This window comes from Nycticebus coucang, chromosome 5 (assembly GCF_027406575.1).
Source record: "Nycticebus coucang isolate mNycCou1 chromosome 5, mNycCou1.pri, whole genome shotgun sequence".
NCBI classification, from domain to species: Eukaryota; Metazoa; Chordata; class Mammalia; order Primates; family Lorisidae; genus Nycticebus; species Nycticebus coucang.
Genome location: NC_069784.1, coordinates 99,920,178 through 99,945,460, shown reverse-complemented (window position 1 = coordinate 99,945,460; position 25,283 = coordinate 99,920,178). Strand labels below are relative to the sequence as shown.

At 38.9% G+C, this 25,283-nt stretch overlaps 1 protein-coding gene across 1 annotated transcript in view; it reads right to left on the bottom strand.

The window, feature by feature from the left end:
- Nucleotides 1-25,283, bottom strand: part of CLVS2 (clavesin 2) — an 87,519-nt gene that overhangs the window by 16,771 nt on the left and 45,465 nt on the right. The window contains exon 4 of the mRNA XM_053592785.1: nt 5,999-6,109. Within this exon, the coding sequence (XP_053448760.1) occupies nt 5,999-6,109 (111 nt within the window). The remainder of the gene's footprint in view (nt 1-5,998; nt 6,110-25,283) is intronic.

Here is a 25,283-nt window from a genome sequence, read left to right as displayed (position 1 = left end):
TGACACCCAAAAGCTGTCACCAGCATGACTTTCTCTTTATCATCAATAAAAATAAGAATACTGCAGCCTCTAAATTACCATTTTATTATACAAAATGGGAGATGTAAATAAAAGAAGTCGATTAGCATCATTATGATGAAAGGCTGAGTGAGGTTCCTGTCCCAAGGGACATTAAGTTCTGCAATGTTGCCAGCACCTCCTGGACTAAAGATTTCCATACTTATTGTCCAAATAGGAAAGAAGGAATGGATTGAAAATGTAAAGCTGTATGTATACATTAATCGTGGGTGAAACTGTCTACATAGTGCTTTTCTTCAAAACTAGGGAAATATTCAAGGCACATTCTCAAGTTTAGGTTCTTCATAAATTATACCAACCTCTTTCCTCTTCTTTCATTTCAATCTCAAAACTGCAGCTCAACCTTCTACGCTACAGAATTGTTGTCACCTCATATAAATTTGCATAATATTTACTTAAAATCATAGCTCATAAGTAACTTAAAAATAATTGCGTTCTCAGACTCAAGAAGAGTAGGCTAACACATTCATATTTGCTTTCTGTACTTTTAGAATCCACTAAAGCAAATATATAGAAAAACAAAGAAAGATTATGCTGTAACTTCAAATAAGATTAGAGGACGGAGTATTTTTAACAAATTATGGAAGAGTAAATGCAGATAACAGCAGGTCACTGGCCAAAAAAGGCAGAGCAAATGGCTGCCTGAAATATATAACACACAGAACAACAGGTGAATTTCTAGCTCTCCACCTTCCGGCTCCTATGTGAGAACACAACAGCCAGGATTTACATCCAGGAAAACACACACACTCCTGGGTTATTCTCATCAGCAATGAGAGAATTTTTGTGAAAAAAAAAAAATCCCCGGGAAAGTTAAGTGCTGGCATCTGAAACTTTTACTTTTTAAGGTATGTAATCCTTCTTTATGTAAGAAATCATCTCCTTCAAGTTGTGTCGTAGTTATGGCAATAAATCCTTTGAACAGCAATGTAATCCTAGCACACGGCCGCTTCCTCACTCTTCTCTAACATTCTGTTACCTCCTCCCTCGGCATCACGTCTAGCTTTGGCCCTGCTTCCACTTTCACTGAGAAAATGGGACAACCAGATGACATCAACCCACCCACGAACATCTGCGTCCATGTGTTTTGCCTTCGCTGTTAGTACAATGGAAGGAGCACCCCTGCCGCTCTCCACCTGCACACCGGAATGCATCTTCTCTCCTCTGCTCCTTCGCCTTTCTCAGCAAGTCCCTCCTGTCTCTCTCACATCATCAAATTTCCTCTCTCCACTGGATCTTTCCCACCAGAGTAAAAACATGCTGACTTCACCAACCCCGTGCAGACACCTAAAACCCTTCTTGGCCCTACATCCACCTCCAGTGGTTATCCTAGTTCTCTCCTCTCCTTTACAGGAAAGCTCACTGCAGAAGTTCTCTACGTTCATTGTCCAAATGCTCTTTCCTCATTGTTCCTAAATTGAAACAGCCTCTGGCTCCCACCATTGCATAAAACCAGCTCTTATCAGGAACCTTCTGACTGCTAAATTCCTTGTCCAATTCTCAGTCCTATTTATCTTGAACTCTCAGTAGCACGGGCTGTAGATGATTGTTCTCAATGAAACATTTTCCCCAATATCTTTTGCTTTTTGCTTCCCTTCCTAGATATTTTCTTCTGGACTATTTTGCTGATAACCCCAACATCTTAACATTGGAGAGCTTCTGGTCTCGGTTCTTGGATCCATTCTTTAACTCTACTCACTCTTTGGTGATTTTCATTTGTTTTATTGCATTCTGTCAGTAGCTTTAAAATATTGTCCATACACGAAAAATAAGTTCCCCATTTGTATTTCCATACTTTACTTAACATATCCACTTAAATGTTCAATGGACATCTCAAATTTAACATGTCCAAAATTGAGCTCACAATCCTCTCTCTAAATCCACTTCTCCCTATTTCCAGCATCAGTTAATGGTATGACTATCCTTCCAGTTTCTCAGACCACAACTTTCTGCTCATCCTTTCCTCCTCTCATCATCTAAGTTGACAGTAAATCCTTCTAGCACCATCTTTAAATGCATCCTAAAAACAATCACTCTGATAAGCCCCTCCCCTAGAACCCCAACACGAGCTTCTGCCCTTTAAGCTGCATTCCCGCACTAGCCTCTCTCTAACTGCTCTCTACTTTCTCACTTCTATCTACACTGTATTCTCAACATAGCAGCTAGAATGACAATGTCACAATATGTCACATCATCTCAATCTATTCACAATTCCCCATTTACCTTTTTTGGTTATTTTGGAGACAGAGTCTCACTTTGTCACTCTCAGTACAGTGCTGTGGGATCATAGCTTACAGCAACCTTAAACTCCTGAGCTCAAGCAGTCCACCTGCCTCGGCCTCCCGGAGTGGTAAGATTCTAGGCGCGAGCCACCGTGCTCAGCCTTGACTTCTTTTTTTCTCTTAGGATAAACCCCATGGGGCCTCACAAGAACTACTTCTATGAACACATCTCCCACTCTTCACTCCTCATTCAAACACACTCTGCATGTGCTTGTCTCAGGACATGTACAAAGGCTCTTTCTTGCCCCTGGAGATTTCTGCCTTCCAAATGTCCCCAGTTTGTTGACCCACACATTCTGCCAACATTTGCTTAAAGTCCTCTGCTCAGGAAGACTTCCCTGATGAGCTTCTTTACCACCTGCTCAACCCAGAAAGTCCTAACATGCTAACTGCATACCTCCCACCTTCTAGTATATTACACAGTTAAGCTATGCATATATTTCCTTGATAATTCATAAAATACAATATCAAAATTGTTTCCCCAAGGCTAATATTTGTTTTAAAAAGAAAGCCAAACATATATAATATGATGATGCTGTTTTAGACCTTCTTAGTTGGGAAGTGCCCTCTGGACTAGGTAATAAAGATGCATTGCAATTGCCCAACTGTTAAGCTTTGGTTTTATATTTTTCTATGTTTTGACTAGTTCTGTGTGTGGCAGCATCATTTACTGATGTTTCACTATTCATTTTTTATCCGTATATTTTTTATCTTCTTCCATTTCTTGCAAGAAATCTGGAGCTGCGGGCTCTTTTGCCTCTGACTCTTTTGCATAATTCTAAGAATTATCCTGCATAATACTTCCAATTTTTATCTTATTTTTGTACACTGTGTCATTAAAGAGATTATGCTAGGTAATCTGCAATGGAAAGAAAGAGGATCAAATTTTGAGAATTAGCAAGCTGTAGAAGAGAAAGTCCACGATATTGATAAAGAGAAAGAAATTTGTGCCAATTAGTAGGGAAACCTGTTTACCACCAGCTCTCCGTAAGTAGTTAAGACCACAACTGTGGACTCACTGAAATGCACTAGAGGTTCTTTGGAGTTTTAGCTGCAACAAATATGCCTATTTTTCACAGGCAACTTGGGAGCAGAAGGAAACCTTAATTCAAGGAACTAATATTAGTTTGAACAATGAGGATATGAGAAGTGCCCATGAGGGATGGGAAGTTTGGCTTTGCATGAAACCTCCCAGATACTGCGGAGACTTTGTGGACAAGGGCCCATTATAATAATACCTGAGGTGGATATCCCTACCAGCTCATAATGTTGAAGATTAAAAATCAGATTTAATTTAACAAAATGAAGAACCAGATGTTTCTTTCACACCTGAGTTTATGGAAAAAGGACAACAACTGCTCTTCAGGTTTTCTTTTACCATTTTCTCAGAACACAGGCTTAAAGCATGTGAGGTACAAGGTGTCTGAGTAACACTGTGATGCTGAGTCACTTGGAGTAATAGTGAGTATATAATAGTTTTGCATTGTGTATTGATTATATACTTATATATATAAGTATATAATAGTTTTGCATTGTGTATTGATTATTTGATTATATGAAATTAAAAGCATTTTAACTTGTAATCATTTTTTCATATGAAAATTTCCAAGTCATATCATTTTAATTAAAACAGTAAAAGTTCAGATACCTATCTTAGACCCAGTGTAATGCTAGCAATACATTCTCTTAGGCTTTATCAAAATTGTCCAATCCCATCACAAAACCCCCAGGCCTAGTGCACTCTTAGTTTCTAGACTTGAACTTCTTCAGTCCTTTCCAGCAGAGTAGAATCAGGTTCAAATCACATCAGAACAAATCACCCCTGTATACAATACCCTTCAAGGGTTTTTGATTTCTCTCTGTCTGAAGACCCTGATCCCTGCAATGGCACAGAAGGCCCTGTGTGATGCAGGACACCCTAGTCCCTCCTAACCCACCCAACTCCCTGCCCCATAACTCACTGTGCTCCAAGCCTTCCTGCTTCCTTCTGCTTATTAAATACACCAGTCCTAGAAGGGTTTCTACCTACACATTTGTGTTGGCTGCTGGTTCCTCTACCTGAAACCTTCTTTCCCATAAATCCACATATCCAGTTCCACTGTCTACTGGCTGTGATTCACAGTAAACTGGTCAACCTTCTGAGCTTATTTTCCCTTCTATATAATGAGAAAAATAACAATACTTACCCTAAAGCATTGTTGCAAATATTAAATGAGTTAACCTATGTAAAGTACCAGAGAACAGCATGTGGCATAGAGTGAACACCGCAGAAGCATTTGCTGGTGTAATTTGTACTAAAAGCCCCAGCAGGTTTTCTGGATCACCTGATCACCTCTTTGTAGAACAAAGCTTGATAGCTTTTGTGTGGCACTTCCATACACTTTCTGAATTCTAAAATATGAATTAATTTGATTCTTGATGGTAGAATAATTCTGAATGCAAATTATAATTGTTTATAGAACTCTTCCTCCTGAACTATGAAACATTTCAATGAAGTCATTTACAGTCAACCCTAGGCTCATGAATGTTAGGTACAAACACATAATTTCTTCTCCTTCAGGCAGACAGTGAGGCCTCCACAACACGGAGACACCTCAAGTGCCTTCTAAGTCACTGAGACACAGGGCCTAGAATTATCTTCCACAGAGATTTAGAAGTAAGCATACTGTACTGTGGAATTAATTATTTGATAATTGGGTATGGCATAAAGAGGTAAAATAGTTCTAAATGTAGAGCTGGAATATTTGGGTTCCTATGTTAGCCCTAAAACTTTTCTGCTGTGTACTTATGAGTATGCAGGTAACTTATCCATTTTAAGACTCACCTTTCTTAGCTCTGAAATAGAAGACAATGCTTAGTAAATTTCCTTTTCAGAGCTGTTGGGAGAATTAAATGAAATAAATTAAGATGTGTTTTTTATTTATTTATTTTTTTACTTTTTATTTTTTCAGACAGAGTCTCACTCTGTCACCCTGGGTAGAGTGCTGTGGCATCACAGCTCACAGCAACCTCAAACTGTTGGGCTCAAGTGATCCTCCTGCTTCAGCCTCCCAAATAGCTAGGACGATAGGTGCCCATCGCAACGCCCAGATAGCTTTTGTATTTTTAGTAGAGATGAGGTCTCATTCTTGCTCAGGCTGGTCTTCAACTCCTGAGCTCAAGCAATCTACCCCTCGCCCTCCCAGAGTGCTAGAATTACAGGCCACCACTTCAGGCTGAGATGTTTTGTTTTTAAATGACAATGCAGCCCTATGCTACACCATGGCTCTCACCACACTCATCAGCTTATAAAATTATAACCTTTGTTTAGACTTTGACTTGAATTAAGTGTTTCCACAGCATTATACTAACATGACCTAGAAGATTTTTTCTGAGGCTTTAATATATATAATGAATATGCTAAAATTTACTCCCCTTTTCTGAGAAGGTTAGAAGAGCAAGTGTTTAAATGTTTCTTTCACATACATTGTTTAGAATTAATCACAAGGTCACTAAAAATTTTAAAATGTCTTTCATGTTGAATGTTTCAACACAATATAGAAGTAGAATTCACTACAGTCAATATGATATACACACTGTACAGCATAATTCACTGAATGAGGGAGAAGAAAGTAAAAAAAAAAAAAACAAAGAAATACCCTTTTCCGAGTCTTCTCCTTAAGGAAAGGCCGGATCACGGTGTATAGGGCATGGATATACCACGGCTGATTAACGAAATGAATTCCTCCGAATCGGGCTGGAAAACTATCCTAGAGTAATATGGAGAAAAAACAAATATCAAAACATGCTTTAATATACTAAGAAGGTTTGGGGAATGTTACATGGTATAAAAATTTGTCATTCCATACACTTAATTGAGATTATCTGCACAGCTAAGGAGAAGGAAGACGACAGAATCTTACCATATTAAGCACTGTAAATTTCATACAGTAACGGAAGCTTGTGTAATAAAGCAAATCCTTCCCAAGGTCAAGGTTACTATAAGTATTGAGGAGAGTTGTATTTTAAGCCTGTAAACTGTTAATAGTCATCATAAGCCAAGGAACAAAAATAAGTTACTAGACATTTGTCAATTAAGGAATTTATGTTAAATAAATGTTTATTAAATTACCACATTGATATTAAAATATGCTTAAGTTAAACCATTTTATTAAATTCCAATATAGTCATCTATAATGTCAGCAACGTTAAAGATATTGGTATTAAAACTCACTATTTTCTCTTTAACCTTATTATTTTGTTAACTTTTAAATAAACATTCTCCCTTCCTTATTTTAACTCTCAAAAGGGAAACATGCCTAGGTAAAATAAGAACACGGAAAGTATTGTAAGAAAACTGGGAGTATATTTTGTTAATGAAAATCAAAACCCTCTGAGCTTACCCCGCAGAAGACAACTGGAGCTATCGTGCTATTAGTCTCCTCTTCAGCAAGAGCTCACCTGTGTAATCTCTCCATCTGGAGTGATGCAGAGAGGTGGTTTTTTCATACCTGTGATTAAATAAATGCTTCCCCAGCCCATTTCAAAATATGAAGGAATCCTTCAGCCAAATGAATGGCAACATTTGACAGTGAACTTGACTATGCTAAGGAATCCACATAAACAGACCTGATTCCTGCTACTGATTCAAATTTACACATTGAACTGACTACAAAGGTCTTAAAAAAAAAAAAAAGGCTAGAAATATTTCTGCAGTGGCAAGGTAATACTTGGCAGTCCTCTGGATTCTGTTCAGAGCATGAACAAGAGCAAAATAAAAGTAAAGGAGCTGAAATAATTGTAGGGTTTTTTTTTTTATTATCTAAATGTTCTCTTGAACAAGAGGTCTGGGGAAATGGAAAAAAAAAACAAACAAACATGCATGGCATAACCCCATTAGAATATTTTGTGTTCTTGTGGGACACTTATGAGCATCAGTAAATTGGTGTTTTTGCATATCGATTTGCAGAACTGCCAAACATTATTTTGCAAAGGAATTTTTTATCTCTGAGTACAGAATACTATACTACAACAGTACTTGAAGAAATAAATTAGTATAGCTGAAGGTAAAACTTGATCTTTCACTCCAGTGTCTTATTTCTTTTATAAATATGGAGTTTTCATTCAAGCAGCTCTTAAAATAATAAAAATGAATCAGACAGAAAGGCAGACATAGTATGTTTTTATGTTATGAAATGTTATACATACAAAGAAGATAAATAATATGCATATAAGCAAAGAGAAAACTAAGACAAGCACCCAGGCATTGTATTATTATTATTATTATTAATAACTTATTACAGTTATTATTTTTCCACCTGGATGTGAAAGTGACAGAGAGCTTCCGTAAGGGTTTGCTGTCCAGCAGGAGTTCTCCTAGCACATCCTTTCCCCAAGGATGCAGGGCCTTGAGGAGCTCAGGGTCTCAATCACTTCCACTCCCCTACTCGCCCTCAACGTGCACAATCCTAGTCTCTGCTCCTGAGCACCCCACACCCAAGCAGCCAATATTCCTTAAAGGTCTAGGTTCCTGCAGCTAACACGTCCCTCCGGAGCCACCTAGCCTTCACCCATTCTCCAGATGCTTTCCTTTAGATCCCTGTGTGTTCTTGACTCAGAGGACTCGTTTCATATTCCTGAGAGCTCAGCCATGCACCTGCAAACATTTTGTGGTAATTGCACCAACATCGTCATATAGCATGGCACAAAAATCTTTAAGAAATTTTAACCTGCTGTACTGCCTGAAGCAACACTATTTAATATGTTTTTAAAATATACTCCTGGATGAGCATTTGATCTTTAGAACAAAATCGAATGAACCCCAGCCATCACAGCTAGGGAGTCTTAATTCAAGTGATTCTTAAACCTTGAGAATCATAGCAGGCCATGCATCTTCCCTCTTGAAAGAATGAACGTCCACACAAATACAAATACACTTGCACACGATGCTGTGGCTTTCTTGGACACATCTTTAAATACAGAAGGTGCCAAAACAATGTATACACATTTTTAGAAAGCAGAAAACTATATTAAAATTGTAAAACTCAATATATATCAATAACAAAAGAGGAATACAAGTTATGTCAGAGCACCTTTTGTAACCGCAGAAGTCAAATGTGACTTGAGTATTACAATTTCAATAGAGTTATTTTTTCTTTTCTTAAAGGTGCATAATTTTTTTGGCATGCTCTGTACACAATGACTTGGTCAGTAACAAATTGTACTTGAGGCAGACTGAGGAAGCAGGGAAAGCCCTAACTTTATAATTAATAGATCTAGCTTAAAATTCTGATTTAATGCCGTCTCTGAAGCATCACAATCCAAAATAAGGACAAAATCCTTCATTTATTTATTTTCCTCACTGGGATCTTACTCCTTTCCAGTCACGTCCCAAGTTCGGCAATATTTATACCTGGCCTCAGTTTCTTGTTCACTTTCATGTTTACTGGGATGCCCACACAATCCCAGTGAAATCCAGAACCCAATATCCCTACTGCACGTCACCTCCCGGTGTCTCCTTCACATCTGTGGTCCCCACCTTGTCTTATAGCTGTTGACCCCTGCCCTCCCATTCGCTGGCCACAGCCTTCACTCCTTTTTGTCTGACCCAGTCTTACCGATCCTTTAAGACTTGTATCTGGGCACATCATGCCAGGAAGTTCCTCCAAGCCCTTCTCTCCCTTCTCACCCGCTCCTATCCACAGAAGCCCATTCTGTGCCTTCGCGAGCACAGTGCCAGAGCCTATCACTGCACTTGCCACATGACTCTGAAGTTGTCTTTTTATTTGTCTGCCTCTACTACTGAACTGTGAGCTCACTGAGTAAGGACGTTGTGTGTTCTATTTGGTCTACTGGGGCCTGGCCTGGAATCCATTTCCACTCATGTCACGCTCCACTGTATGGGCCAGAGGATGGAAGGTTAAGCGAGTGGTAGTTCTGCCAGTGTGATACACCTGAGCCAGACGCACAGGCCCGGAGGGAGAGATTGTTTTCAGCAGTGTCGGGTCCCACCTTCCCCTTTTTAGGAGGTGACAGCCCACTGACACAGCAACAGCACAGGTGGACACAATGTTCCTTGGCCTCTGAATCACATCCACAGGGTATGACTTCGAAACCAAGAGTTCAGCAGTATTCCCTCCCAAATTACACTGCCCCAGGTCTTCCAATGAGGCTTTAAACACTAACTCCCTGTACTAAACCCATTTATTCTTAAATTATCTAGAGAGATTTCTGTTGTGTGTACTGTTCTCTAACCAGACTGTACCTGATTCATCTTTTTGTTCCCAGCATTTCAAAAATGTAGGCGTGTTTGACCCAGAGCAGAGCTAGATAAATATTCATTGAATAGACTCAGATATTTTCAATTTCAGTAAACTATTTATCTTCCCTGATCCACAATTTCCTAACCTATCAAATGGGAACAACATTTAAGGGGATTGCTAATACCTAACCGTATCTATTAATTATTGAGCACACCTCCTAGACACTGGACTATCATATTAACCATGAGCTACCCCACTTTACAAGTGTGGAACTGACCATGGAGGTAATTTTACAGTGTGGTTCTGTCAGCAGTTGTTTGGGCCTAAATAGCACTACAAAATAATGATCATCCCATATGCTGATCACTGACACTGTTGGCCACACTGCTCTCCACAGGAGACAATAAAATGGAAATTTCCTGGCAATCAGTGACTGTGCAGCCAAGACAGGACTGAGAGACCTAACAGAATTCCAAAATAAAATAGAATGGAATTAGTCTGCCTCTACTACTAAGAGAATTCCTACCTTCCAAAAGCTTTGTCATTCACTTGCTCTCATTCATATCATATATATGTATATATCAGTGAGTTATTCATGCATTTCTAGCAAATTTGTTTGCCTCAAATATCTAGCTATTCTATAAGAAAATATGGAGAGATTAACCATTGGGTCCAGTGAATACTATTTATGTGACAGGTACCCTAAAAGCCCTGACTTAACCACTCTACAATTCATCCATGTAACAAAAAACACATGCACTCATAAATCTGTTGAAATAAAAATATTTTAAGTAAATTTGCATGAAATAAAAAAGGTGTGTTTTAAGATAAATACTATGATGTATAATATAGTCAGATGTACAAACAAAATAAATCGATCTAATTTCTGGTGCCATCAGGATATTTTACAGCCACAAAGGAGAGCAAAAGGCGAATGAAATCCACAAGTTTGGTCTTCTTTCACGAGTAACGCTGTCTAGGGCTTCTAAACCAATCAATTGTGTTAACAAGTATCCTCAGTATAAATATAGGCGGAAATGTATGTGTAACTCATCTGTTCCAAAGTTTTCAGGCTTTTTGTTAATTTTTTTCATTTCCTTTTCTGCCTTTCTTGTACTTTTCGAAACATTTAGTTTCAACTACTATATGCACCACAGCAAAGTACATACAGTAATAAGTTATAGCACCTAGCACCTAGAAATTACACCTATAATTCCTTATCTCTAACCATAAAGTTACACTGGGACTCACAACATTGCATTATTCCTATGTGATGCTTTTAGGATAATTATAAAACATTCTAATTATAGATACTTTGAATACAAAGGAGTATAATTAAAAAGTCATAAGCTTAGGGACCAGAGATAAAGCAATACTCTAAGCATCTTGGTGTATTCTTCCACTTTTTTTCAGTAAGTTTTATATAGATCACAATATTACAACTCATAAGTGTGCAACATCCACTCTTTCTGAAAGTGTGGCATACAAAGTAAAAGTAGGTGCTGGTATGACTGGTTTCTTCAGAAGCGTCCTCACTTGCCACCTGCAGGTAATATTTAAGTTTGCTAACTTTGGTTTGCCTTAACATGCTAACCACAATGTGTTTCCCTAAGTAGATCTTTTGAAGTATCTTTTCTAGCTGGCATAATAGTATTTGTGTACCTGATACCCATCTTTTAGAATGCTGTATTAGTTATTTGTAGGCATGTTCCTGCTCATCTTCTAGAAGATTCCAATTCCTGAATGAAGTCATGCTTGTCCTAGTACTAAGCCCCTGCTTCCATTCCCCACCGCTAGCAGCCTTTGCAGCATCTGGAACTGAAATGAATAGCACGATATTTGTAATCCCACATATTTAGTTTCATCATTAGTGGACACACAGAGCCGTGTAAGTCATTCACTTGCTTTCATGAGGAGAGCAAAGATTTTTACCAAAACATTCCAACTAGTGTCTCCTGCCAAATTGAGAAGAGACAGCCAGAAAACTATTTAATTATCAGATAATTAGAATGTCTTTTTCTTTGCCTCACTCATAACTGGTAATGAGCCATACTTAAATGATTGCAAATAGCAGGTTGAACACAAAAAATTTTGACCCTCATAGAGAGATGAGAGTTTAAATTAGAATTATAAGCATGCAGGAGGCTGCTTCATCTCCAGCCTCTTAACTTCCAACTCCTCATTAAAAGCACATACTATCAGGGTAGACGTACGATAAAGGAACTTGATAAGATGCAAAGAATTATGCAGAAGCAAAATTTCACCAAAATGAAAAGTAATCTGATATGTAGGGAAACAATAATAAATTTTTTTTTTTTACATCCAGGTTATTTAAAACTTAGGAGTTTGCCAAAAGAGAAAAGAGACAAAAAATTAATTGAATAGCTAAAAAAAAAAAATAAGAGTAGCCAATTCTGTTATAAATCAGTCTTCAAGGATATATCGTGTTTCAAAATAAACACTAAGGGTAGCTTTCGATTTGGTGAGCAATTTCTGAAACAAAATGCATATAAATCATTTATTCGAATTTTTGGTGATTCCTCAAAAAAGTGTCTTAATTTTAAAAAATGTTTTAAGAAAGCAGCATGGATTTATCATGATATACCTTTTAAAAGAGCGATTTTTTTTCCCCCTTTATGGCTGCCTCTCTCAGAGCCTCCAGACGCTGTCGGCTGCTCTCCTTCACGGTCAGGGCATCTTTGTAATCTCCTTGCAAGGCTCTCTGCAGACCACAGATGGCCTGGAAAACTGAATTCTCACTTTCATTCAGTTCTTTGTGGAAAATCTCAAAGGCTTGCACCTGAAACAGCTTTTCTTCGTTGGACAGGCCGGTGGCCTTCTCCACCACTTCGATGGCACTCTGCAGTTTGTTCAGAACCACGTTTTTTGGCAAAGGAGCCCAGAGAGCCTCCAGCAGCTGTCCAGCGCCCACTGCTTCCTCTGCGCCAGGGCTGCGCCCCTACCCGGTGCAGCCTGATCACGCGCTTCACCCCCTCCACGTGGTCTGCGGCCTGCGTTGCCCACTGAAGTAATGGAAGCTGCCTAAGAGAATCCTCATGATTCAAGTGCAGAGGGCAGCGCAGGGCAATCTAGAGTCCTGCCATCCAGGGCAATCCAAGGTCCCAGAGTCGACCCTGCATTTTAGATATACAATTGCAGCTCTCAGCGCTCCCCGGGGCCGAGGAGCCGCGCCCAGGGCGTCCAACGGGTCATCACCGTGCCCCAACCCGCAGCCCCAGGGCGGCGGCACAGCCTGGGCCCAACTCCGCGGCTCCGGAGCCGAGGGTGCGGCGGGTTCGACCTTCCGCAGGCGGCCCGGGGGCCGGAGGGGAGGGCCTGACCGTGCCCTCTCTGCAGAGAGGACTCTCTGGACGCCTAAAAAGAGTGATTTAAAAATATAATCATATCCCATTAATATGTGGCTGTGTAGGCAAAATTCTTACTTGAATTTTCAAATTTTGAAATATGAAAATATTTTGAAACGATTTGTTCACCCTAAATCTAAATATGCACTGAACTACACATAAGGTTTTAAGTTGAGCTTTTAAATTTGAAAACCGATGTTCTAGGTTTGCACTTACATAATGTTACAGTATCTGTTTTAAGAGGCTTGGGCAAATACCAGCTATTTTTTAAATTGTCTATCATGAATACAAGTATCTCAACAAGCATTTATCTGAAGAATAGACAACGTAATGTGTTCTACCCAAGGCAGACATATTATATCTGACATTTCTATTAAAAATGACTCTCCCATCCCTTGTGCACTAATATTCAGCTAAAATGACTTCATGACACTGCTACTTCTAGAAAGTCTTTCACTCTGCCCTGTCATTCTCTTGTAGGAAATTTAGTTTCCATTTTAGAAATTCACTAGCTTTGCTCTTTTTCAGTTCTGTCTGAGAGTGCCTCTTACTGGTTTGTTTCTTGTTGTTTTAATTAGAAGTGATGCCCAAGTGCAACGATGCTGCCCAAGAGTCTCTGCCCCAGGCTACCCAGAGGGACTTCATGGAGAGACCTGCCTGCTCAGTGAACGCCACCAGGCAGTCTCTCAGAGGAGTGTCACGTCTCAAAGAATCGTGTTCTTTAAGTTGTGAGTAGACAGCAGGTCTCACATCTGCATTTTTTTTTATTAAGTCATGTATACATAGATCATGAATACTTCTATGCCTTTGTGGGATTCAATGTGTTGATTATTTGTACAAATTGGAGTGCTTACATCCTACTAATTGACATAGCTTTAGGCAAAGGGATTTGACTGCACTGCTTTGGTGATTCCACAATCACCAGTTTGTTTGAACAGAGAGATTTTTTAACCTCCATTCAGGAGGACTAAGAGGGATCTTCTAGGCCACTCAGAACACTAGGGTGGTCAGGGCTGCCCCAGTTTATGAAGCCACAGTCCCAGCAAAGGGCACAGAGCAACCCCTTCCCCATCTGTTCCTGCCATGGCTGTGATCTTAATGTGAACTACCATTTCCCCATTTTTAGTTATGTTTTTAAAATCTGAAGAAAAAAAATTATTAGTACAAGTGGTTTGTGGCAACCTGTACTAAATAATTGCATTTCCTCTTTCACCACTACGGTATCACTTTAAATAAGAGCATGTATTGATTCCACGAGAGGCGCAAACGATGTTACTCCTTTCTTTTCATTTTCTAACGTGTTGAATGCATGTACTAAAATAACCTACACCACCCTTGGCTTCTAATTTCCAGGGATAAATCCATTTACCTCTTTAAAAATGTGTCTCTGTCAGCAAAGGTACCCCTGTCCCTCCCTCCCAGCCTCACATACAGAATTTCTAAATAGAACCAGAGGGATTATGGGTCCCAGAAAGCCTAGTTGTGAATACATTGTGTTTACACGCTGAAGGTGTCTGAAACGTGTGGGCTAGAACTGACTTTGCCCCCCTCAAAATATCAGACATATGTCAGTTCTTGACAAGTCATTTTTTTTAGTGTTTTCTGTGTCCACAGTTGATCAGCTGATGCTGTCTAACTACACTTCAAAGACAGCCTCCCACCCCCAACCTCCCCTGGACTCTGGAATGCAATGGTGAGGCATCAGTGTGGACGGGTCCCCATACCGGCATACAACTCTCAGTGTGGGGGATGCTTTATTGGTGACTTGGAGCCATGAGCTATAGATACAGAGAGGAATAGATAAGTTTGGAGTACAGTAAAATACAGACAAATGAAAGTGGAATATTACATGAAATATCGGCCACTGAAAGAGCCTACCTGGATTAAGAACCATTTCCAAAGTAAAACCAACACAACAAACTAATTTACAACATGGTCAGTCATCGTAACTGCACAGACAGGAAGACCTCCCTTTTGTGAGCAAAACAGATGCGGTCTTCTCAGCAGGGACTCTTTCTGTTGGCGAAGGCTGGTAACAGATTGAAGCAAGTCACAGCCACACAGCCTCCACGTAAAGTGTGTGCCTGTTACAAGCCTGAGTGAGCCAGCCTGGAGAATGTGGCACCAAGCCATTCCCGCCCAACCACACAACCCGCAGGCACCCATCTCAACCGAGGGTGACAGCAGAAGAGGACACAAAGTAAAAACTATAAAAGGACACATTGTCACGTTCCTACATTCGGGTCTTTATTAAAACCAATGCACAGCAGGGTAACAAATAACGTGGCACTTCTAAACAAAAGAGAATGGGTACTAATTTTCTGTGAACTGTTTTGAGGCTTGTAGGGCCCACATGTCAGGGGACAGCGAGAGGACCTCCCCGTGCCTCCAGCCAGCGTGCCAGTCAGGGATCGGGTCTCCCACTTCACTTTAAAGCACTTTAGATAACACATTCGCAAGTGCTGCAGAACTTCATCTAACAGAGCTGGGAAGAACTAATTCTAAGAATCAAGCAAAAGTCCTTTAAGGGCCCCTTCAGGCCACTCCTGCCTGTCTCAGACGTGCAAAACCAGCCAAGATGGATTTCGATGGTGAAACTATGCTGCAAGGGTTTGGCAAGACAGTAACTGTCACATTCTGTGGTGGGAACATAAATCAGTAAAACATTCCTGAAAGAAGCTTCACAACATGCTGGTTATGTTCCCTAATGTTGTTTCCAGACATCAATTATAAGAAAATTATCATTAATTTAGGTAAAATTTTATATGCAAGAATATTTCTTTCATTTTTGCCTTTTGTAATTAGGAAAACACTGAAATCAATTTACATTTACTTCAACAAAAGAGTGGATGAAGGACTAACATATTTATAACCTGTAATAGTAAAGGGCCATTAACATGGCATTTTCAAAGAATTCCTAATGCCAAAATATAATATTAGGTCTCATAAATCAGCAAAAAAAAAAAAAAAGAATTATTTGAAAAAGGAATATAAAACAAAAGACTTGGAAAATACAAACTATTAACCTGGTCACCTCTGTGGCATAAAAGATCCCTTTTAATTTTTGTACGCTTTATATTTTGTTAATATTCTGAAATGATCATGTACTACCCTCATGCATACAAATATACATACTTAAAACATGTATAATAGTAAAGTGCCACATGCTGTAGAACAAATCAGCACAAAGAAAGCAACATACAGTACTCTGAGCATCAGTGAATCTTAACAAATATTTACTGGAAACTACTCCAAGCTGGGAAACGTAAGGGTAATGCGGACAAAATACTCCTTACCTGGAAAGAGTTCACAGTCTGGTAAAAAGAAGAAATAACATAAAGCAAAGAAAGATAATTTCCCGGAGATGTTATGAGTTTTAAAGCAGAGAAAGAAGGAGAGGTTGAAAAGTTGGAGGGATGAGGAAAGAAGTCGGGGAGGAGGTGGTATTTGGAATGAATCTCACGGAGAGTCAATGAGAATCTGAATGAGAATCTGGTAGAAGAGTGTCCCGTGCAGAAGGAGCAATAGAAGCACACACGGGAAGGCTGGGCCGTCTTTAGGATACAGTTGCCAGGACCATTTGTCTAAAGTTAAGTGTGCAGAAGTCTCAGCAGCATCGCTGAGAAGACAACTGGGCCGGCCCAGGTTGTCTTGCAGGCACATTTGTATCCCAGCACTGGCCATTCCTGAGAGTGGCGTGTTGAAGTCGTGCTGCTGGAATGTTAATGGAGCGGGGGTAGGTAGCTAGGTATAGAAATGGACACTTTAATTTTTTTTTTCATGTGACCAATTTAATGGGGAGACATTTGGTCACAAGAAAAAAAAAGTACAGTTTTAGTTTAGTTAACATTTTTGTAATGACCAAGTAAGGTCATTAAACCACATGCCCAGTGCCCTACACTGGACAGCAGGGATAAGGAGGTGAGGACCGGGGACGGGTCAGGACTGGAGTGAGACTTGGGAACTGACGGAGACATGAGTGGATTCTCTATTTCTTGGGATAAAAAGTGGTGATGTTATGTTCAGACCCCCCACACACAGTTTGTTTGATGAAGACTTGCAACATTTTCTACCTCCCTGGATTTCCAGTACAGAAAAAGCCAAGACGGAGGCAGAAGCCAAAGCTGTCAGCAGTGTGCAGGTAACCAGATTCGAATCTGTGTCCCCCTGGGGGTTAACTGTAAAAGGCAGCCAAGGACACAGGCTGCGAATATGAGGAAGATGAAGGCTGCTCAACTGACAAACGATTGGATGTGGAGTGGGCAAGGAGGGAGTGGTTGAAAGCAGTTTGCATGTTTCCATCGGGGTTAGAGGAGAGATCCATTAATTGTGCTAGAAACTGAAATAGCAAAAGGACCACATCTGAGAACCAATGAGATGTGTTAAATTTCAGTGTCAGTAGATCACACCCATGAAGATGTCCCAGGCCGGAGTGGCTCAGGCTAGAGTAGAGATGAAGAAAAGCAGAAACACAGCCAAAAAAAGAAAAAAGAAAAACAAATTTAAAGGATGTGTGAAGATGTACAAAGGCATTTTAAAATACTAAGGTAACCTGGATGTTTTAAAATAATAATGATACACATTTTTCTCCCTGATTTAAAATCTTAACCAGTATCAGAGCACTGGCTCGAGTAAGGAGTTGGGAGGCAAGAGGGAGGTTCCTGAGCCAGAGTGATGATTCCCAATCATTTGCCAGAACACTTTTAGCTCTACCACCTCCTTCCAGAACTGTGTGGTGTCCATATGGATTGAGAGGCAGTAGCTTATAAAGATAGCTTGAGAGGATCTAAAGATGTTTCAGGCACATGTTCTTCAAAAAAGCTCACACGAAAAACAGCAGGACTGGGGCCCGGGTGTTGGCAGCCCCTTGGCCTGACACTGCTAGTGAGGAATCCCCATTTGATCTCTAAATGTCCCCTGCAAGGATGGTGGGGAGAGGGCTGATGCTTCAGTTTAGCTAATTTGGGAATATTTGCTTTCTCTTGCCTGCCAGTTTTATAGCAAGAAGGAAGCAAGGTGTTCAGCTTAGGATCAGAACCCCATTTCCAAAATCCAGAAACACTTAATGAAGGTACCTCTAAATACAAAAAGGAAAACAGAAAAAGAACTTCTAATTCAATGCTTCAAAGATTTTACTGTGCTCTTCTTGCATTTATTACAAAATCTTGTAGTACTTATCAATTTTGGTTCATTTGGGAAGATTCTAATTAAACCACCAGGAAACACATAGGGCCTGAGTAGGATTTTTCTTCCTCTTGCTTTACCCCCTGTGACTTTACTGGCAAGTAAAGATAACCCGAAGCTATTCCCTTGAAGTTTTCTTTCATATTTCTGCAAAGTTCCTCCTACAAATAAAGCTTCTTAGAAAGTCCTACTCAAATAAGTTGTTGAACAAGGTGCAGGTCACTGGAAGAGAGGCACTGTGCATTCAGGGTCTCCAGTCACACTTTTACTTTTGTTTGTTTGTTTTTAAATTTCAGGTTAATGTGAGGGTACAAACAACCAGGTCACAATATTTGAACTTGGTAGGCAGAGTCCCTCTTATAGTTGTGTCCTGTACCCAAAAGGTGTGCCACACACCCCTACATTGTGCCCATTAAGTGGGAGCACCCCAAACTCCCCTTTCACCCGCTCGTGTTCCCTCTGGCCCCGATTTGAATTGAAATGAGTTTTTCTCCTATGTGGGAGTGAATTAGATCATCTGCTGGCTTCATATTAGTAGAAAACACATCACAAAGTCCCCAAGTTGCAGATGCTGGCGCAGATGCAGAAGGGGGGGAATGCTTTTACACTGTTGGTAGTACTGCAAACTTATAAAGCTTCTTTGGAAAGAAGTATGGAGAATCCTCAGATTAGATCTCCCATTTGACCCCACAGTCCCACTACTAGGCATCTATCCAGAGGAAAATACGTCATTTTATCATAAGGACATTTGCACTAGATTGTTTATCACAGCTCAATTTATAATCACCAAGAGGCGGAAACAACCTAAATGCCCACCAACTCAGAAATGGATTAACCAACTGTGGTATATGTATGCCATGGAATACTATTCAGCCATAAAAAAGACAGTGACTTCACATCTTTTGTAGTTACCTGGATGAAGCTGAAACACATTCTTCTCAGTAAAGTATCACAAAAATGGAAAAGCAAATATCCATTCACTCTCAAATTTTATCATGGAATTGAAGAGTTCAGTCTTTGACCTACCAATATGCATGAAGAAAACACGCAAGCCTCCCAATCTGTGCAAGCATTCAGACTACACACAACTGCAGTCTTTTCTTCTATAATCTCAGTCTCATAAAAAAGTCTTCCATTGTATCCTATGGAAAAGGTTCAGGTATTAATTCTTAAAAAAAATCCCCATGTTCATAAAAGTCATCAAAGAATCCCCTCACATGTAAAAGTTAACAATTAGGTGGATTTTACTCTTAAGAATTTTGCTTTGTTCTCTCAATATTCTCCCTGTCATATAGATTTGATCAAAACCAAAATAAAACAGCAACAAAATGCACTACTTCTTTTAATGATGCAAAATAAAAATGCTTTCTGAGCATAAACCTATGGGGTTCTTCAAAGGAGATAACATAAGTAGTTTTTCCCCCCATTTAACAGGTATTTATTGGGCCTCCTATATGCCGTACTGACATGATGTTAGCAGTGAGATACTGTGATATTTTTACTTTTTTTTTTTTTAACCATTCAGAAGGTACCTGAATCTATTCACACACTGATTTTGTTTTTCATTTTGAAATAATTATAGACTCACAGGAAGTTGCAAAAACTGAGCTGTGTGATCTCATGCACTTCTCACCCAGCTTCTCCTAATAGGACACTTTACTAGAACAGCCACCAAACCCAGGAAATCAACACTGGTACAATCTGTAGAGCCTATTCACATACCACTAATTGTGCGAGCACTCTCTTGTATGTGTGCGGTTATATAGTTCTATCCAATTTTCTCATCTGTGTAGCTCTTTGTAACTACTACCACATTCAAGATACAGAAATATTCTATCACACAGGGCTGCCTCATGTACCCCACTCAGAGAAATATCCAACCTATCTGACCCCAATTCCCTTTCTAACCCCTGGTAAAAGTCTACTTTTGTTGTTTGGGAATTTTCTGTAAGTAGATGATACAGTAGGTTACCTTTTCAGACTGGCTTTTCTCTCTTGCATAATGCCTTTACTAGCCATCAAAATTGTTGTGTGTTTCAATAATTTGTTTTTTTTTTCTTTCTATGCCTAAGTAATATTTTATGATATGAGCATACTACAGTATCACCTGTTCACCTATGTTAGGACATTTGATTTGCTTCCAGTTTGGAGCTATAATGAATAGAGTTTCTGTGAACATCTGTGTACAGGTTTTAATGAAACATACGTTTTCATTTATCTGTGATAAATATTCCAGAGTCATACGTTGCTGGGTCATATGGTCTCATGTTTAGTTTCACAGAAAAGTGCCAAGAGCTTTCCAGAGTGGCAATACTATTTTACACTCCCACCAGCAATGCAAGAGGGATCCCGATCCTTCATATCCTTTCTGGCATTTACTATTTTCACTTTTTTTTTTTTTTTTTTAATTTTAGCCATTTGGGGCTTGGCGCCCGTAGCATAATGGTTACAGTGTCAGCCACATACACAGAGGCTGGCAGGTTAATCCAGCCTGGGCCAGCGAAACAACAATGACAACTGGCAACAACAAAAAAAAATAGCTGGGCATTTGTGGTGTGCACCTGTAGTCCCAGCTACTCAAGGGGCCGAAGCAAGAGAATCACTTGAGCCCAAGAGTTTAAGGTTGCTGTGAGCTGTGACGCCATGGCACTCTACCAAGGGTGACAAAGTGAGACTCTGTCTCAAAATAAATAAATTTTAGCCACTTGAGAGTTACGTGGCCTTAAATATTTAGTGGTAACTTGAAAAGTCTCTCATTATAGACATTTTGGAATCATGTTTTTCTGAACAAAAATGGAGTCTGTTTCCTTTTCCAAGTTCTAAATAAACATACACTCGGATTTCATAGTTTCACAGAATAAAGGTACTTCATGGATAAAAGATTTTCCTTCAAAAGCAGCTACAATGCTGCACCCACTCTCTATGTGCCCCTGTGACCAGCGGTGCCCCTTGCAGGATCAAAGCACCTGGCGTGGGGCCAAAATCCCCTCAGTATATCTCCATGATTAGGGCCCTTTTCACTGCGTGATATGTCATTGTGGTTTAATTGCATTTCCCACATCCTTCCGTGTGGGTACTGACCATATGTCCATCCTCCTTGTTGAAACGTCTATGTGTTTGACCACATTCTTATTATATGTTTTTACTATTGAGTTTTTAAGAGTTTTTTATATGTCCTACATAAAAGTTCTTTCTCAGATATGTGGTTTGTAAATACTTACTCCCAGTTTGTGGCTTGTCTTTTCATCCTTTTAAATGGCAATTTCTTTTTTAATTTTGATGAGGTTCAATTTATCAACTTTTGCTTTTACTGGTTATGCTTTTGGCACCAAATCTAAGAACACTTTGCCTTGCCCTAGCTTCCAAAAATAGTCTCCTATTTTTTTCTAAAAGTCTTCCTTCCATTTTTGTGTTTTACATTTAAATCCATTATCCACTTGAGTTAATTTTTGCATAAGGTTTAAGGGTTAGACTGAGTTTCATTTCTTTTTGTCTGCAGATGTCCAATCACTTACAGCAACCTTTGTTAAAAACCTAAATGTCATTGCACTGCTTTTGCACTTTTTTCAAACATCAGTTGGGATATCTGTGTAAGTCTATTTCTGGGCTCTCTACTCTTTTCCATTGATCTATATATCTATGCCTTTTTCATTGATCTATGTATTTGTGCTTCAATTCTAATATTTATTTCTCTAATACTATTGCTGTGATATAAATTTGGAAAAAAAACAGTTTACTTGCATTAAGTATGTATATTAAAAATATTTTCCACGTATTTTCCTATGTTGTTCTATGAAAGACGGATAAAAGTTAATTTTTTAAGGAAACAATTCCTTCCCCATAAATAGGTGATAAATTAGCTTGTCAATTGAAATATTTAAATTTAATGAACCAAAAAATATCAGTTTGAAATATTTCCTATAAAAACAATTACTATGTCAACATGAAAAAGATAAATCATAATCCTGAGTCAAAGATGTCTATCTAAGATTGAGAAAAATTAATAGAAGAAAACACAACTAAGAAACGACTAATTTAAAACAAACAAACAAACAAACAAACAAAACCCTGATGTATATAAGGAAACAACAGTCAGAAATCTTTGGTAGTTCTGATTTACAGAATGCCCATAACCTCTTGGACAAACCTGTCATTACATGACCTTGATTTTATACATGAGGAAACTGAGGCTTCAGAAAGTTCAGAATCCTGTGTAATAAAGCTGTTGTTAGTCAAGGTAAGCATGGACCCAATCACGGTTTGAAATCTACTGCTTACTGCACTTGGCTATTTTTTATTCATGGGTAAGAGGGAAGGGATCAATATTAAAGCAGAATGAAGCATTATATGAAAAATTTGCTCCATGTGCTCCTATAGCAATGGCCCTGCCTTACCCACTCTACAACCAACACTCAACTTGGATAATTTTATTAGTTAAGCAAAACATGTGTGTCTGTGTGTAATTGATAATATATTAATTTAAGGAATATTTGTTAAATTCCATTATGGGGGCCATTCCCCTAGTAAGTATAAGACACCATTCTTGCCATCAAGGATTTTGCCATCTAATTGAAATAATATTTTATACTCTATATTTTACCAGAATATCACTGGGTGGCCAGTGACACAGGTATCACTGTAAGTTGGTGAGTATTTTCTGATTTAAAAATGACAGGCTGAGAACCCATAGTTGTCTCCCCCACTCCTGAGACTTCATTAGAAAGGATAGGAAAGGATATTTTGTAAAGGAAATGAACCCATAAATAGTGAAAACACTGAAGAAAATATCATCATCATATAAATTATTTCACAGGATTTTTTAAATAAGAAGAGAAGATAAAAACCTACTGCATAAAACAGAGGCAATATAGACGTGAAAATCCAGGGGGAAACATAGGCAAATTAAATAAACAAAAAAAAAATGGTAGAATTAAATCAAGAGGTAAGTGAAAACCATCCATGATAGTAGCCCTGTAGCAAGACCAGAAAGCAACTAGACAACTAGAAAAGAAAAATTATTATATATTATATTTCTAAATATAAAAAATAAAAATTATTTATCATGGACTAAAAGAAAAATTATTTTGAAAAGAACACAGATAATTTGCTAAATAAATATCATGAAAAAGGTAATTATATAATGTTGGCAGTAACTAGTGGAAAAATGTTTTTTAATTATAAGTTCCTCTATTTCATTTTCATAAAAATGTAAATATCTTAATCGATATGATATTAAATCAACTTACATGTAAATGAAGGAAAAATAAGACCTTATATAAAAATAAAAAATAAGGCCAATATGAAAATAATGTACTTCCAGTAGACTTCAAATACATCCCTGAGTGTTTTAGCAGCAGGATTTGCAGTTTTACTCTCTGGCAATCTTCTGGAAATAACTTATTAAAAGATCATTGGATCCTTCTTTCCTCTTACTTTATTGAAGTATAATTGACAAATAAAAATTGTATACGTTTAAGGTGTACAACTTAGTGTGCTAATATACATATACATTGTGAAATAATCACTAAATCAAGATAATTCACACGTGCATCACCTCACATAGTTAGCGTCTGTGTGTGCATGTGTGTAAAGATCACTTACGGTCTAGCCGCTCAGCAAATTTCAAGTAGTGCATAATACAGTATTATTCATCTTGCATAAATGAAACTTTCTATAATATGACTAACATCGCTTCATCTCCCCCTCCTTTGGCAGCTACATGAGCTGTAGTTAGAAGTGACATTTGCTTGTGCAAACAGAAGTGACCTCATAGAGACACCTAACATAACAGAAGTCCATCCTTCCTCCATTCTTTCAGGCAGAATTAAGATTTCCTCTGTCTTTCAGGCAGAATTAAGATCTTCCTTACAAAATTACCTGACTCTACCCTAATGCACAGCAAACAAATTACTATTTAAGACCCCAGGATTTACCCTGTTTAGTTTGGCTGCGTTGGCTGCAGTCTCAGATGCTAATAATAAGAAAAAAATATGTGCTGTCAATTTGATCTAAACAGCCTTGCTCCACTCCAATCTTACTTTGACTGCAGAGTCCAGTTTATAGATATGGAAAGAGAGACAAAGAAAAGCAGATCTGCAGAAGACGTTTCTGAAGATAGGAACGACCTTTATGCTTAGCCAGCAGGGAGTGAGCAATTCCCCAAGCAAGCATCATACGTGAGTCTGAACAAGCATATAGTTTTAGGCGGCCTAAAGCTTGACTTCAAAGGGACTCATTCCTGCTTCTCTCTGCTAGAGCACTGAGAACGTTAAAACGAAACATTAGACAAGGTTCTTGGATAACTGGGACTCCACTGAAGATTAAACATCACAAAATGAATTCAGGAATCCGGTCTCAGTCTCTTATCTGTCGCTTATAATAGCTTCATGGGACCAGAGAGGAGATCAAATATCAGACACAGATATAAATGAACAAGAAAAGAATTAAATTTGCACACCTTTATTAACAGCCCCCTTCAAGGTCTACTTCAAAGAAATAGGGGACACATGACAGGAAAAGAGACAATGGCATATTACAGGACAACGCTGTGATGGTGATAAACTACACTTCATTTTCTGACAGTCGGAATCTGCTCAGCTTTTACTCTGTTCTCTCTGTAAGGCTTATGAAATGTCCAGTGGGCAGAGATTATGTGCTTTTCGCTAAGTGAAGGCAATGTATCTTTGGTCTAACAGCCATTTGACACGTAGGATGATTCATGAGAGCTAGTAACACAGCAATTTTGACAAAACTGCTCCATCTATCAGTTTTAATAGCCAGATTCCTTACTGCCTATGAATTCAATCATTGGGCAGTATTAGTTAAAAATATGGCTGATGATTTTTGCTCCAAATTCACTGGTATCTTAGTCAATTTGACAACTACAACATTAGGATCAACTGGATTGTTTAAACAACAAACATTTATTTCTCACAGATCAGGGGGCTGCGAAGTAAAGATCAAGTTTGGAGCATGGTCTTGGTCTGAGGAGGGGAACTATTCCCTCACCAGATTTCTTCACAAGGTGGAGAAAGAGAGAGAAAGTAAACTCTCCTGTGTGTCTCTTCTTACAAGAGCACTGATGTGATCACGAGGGCTCCACCCTCCTTACCCAATTACCTTCCAAAAGCCCC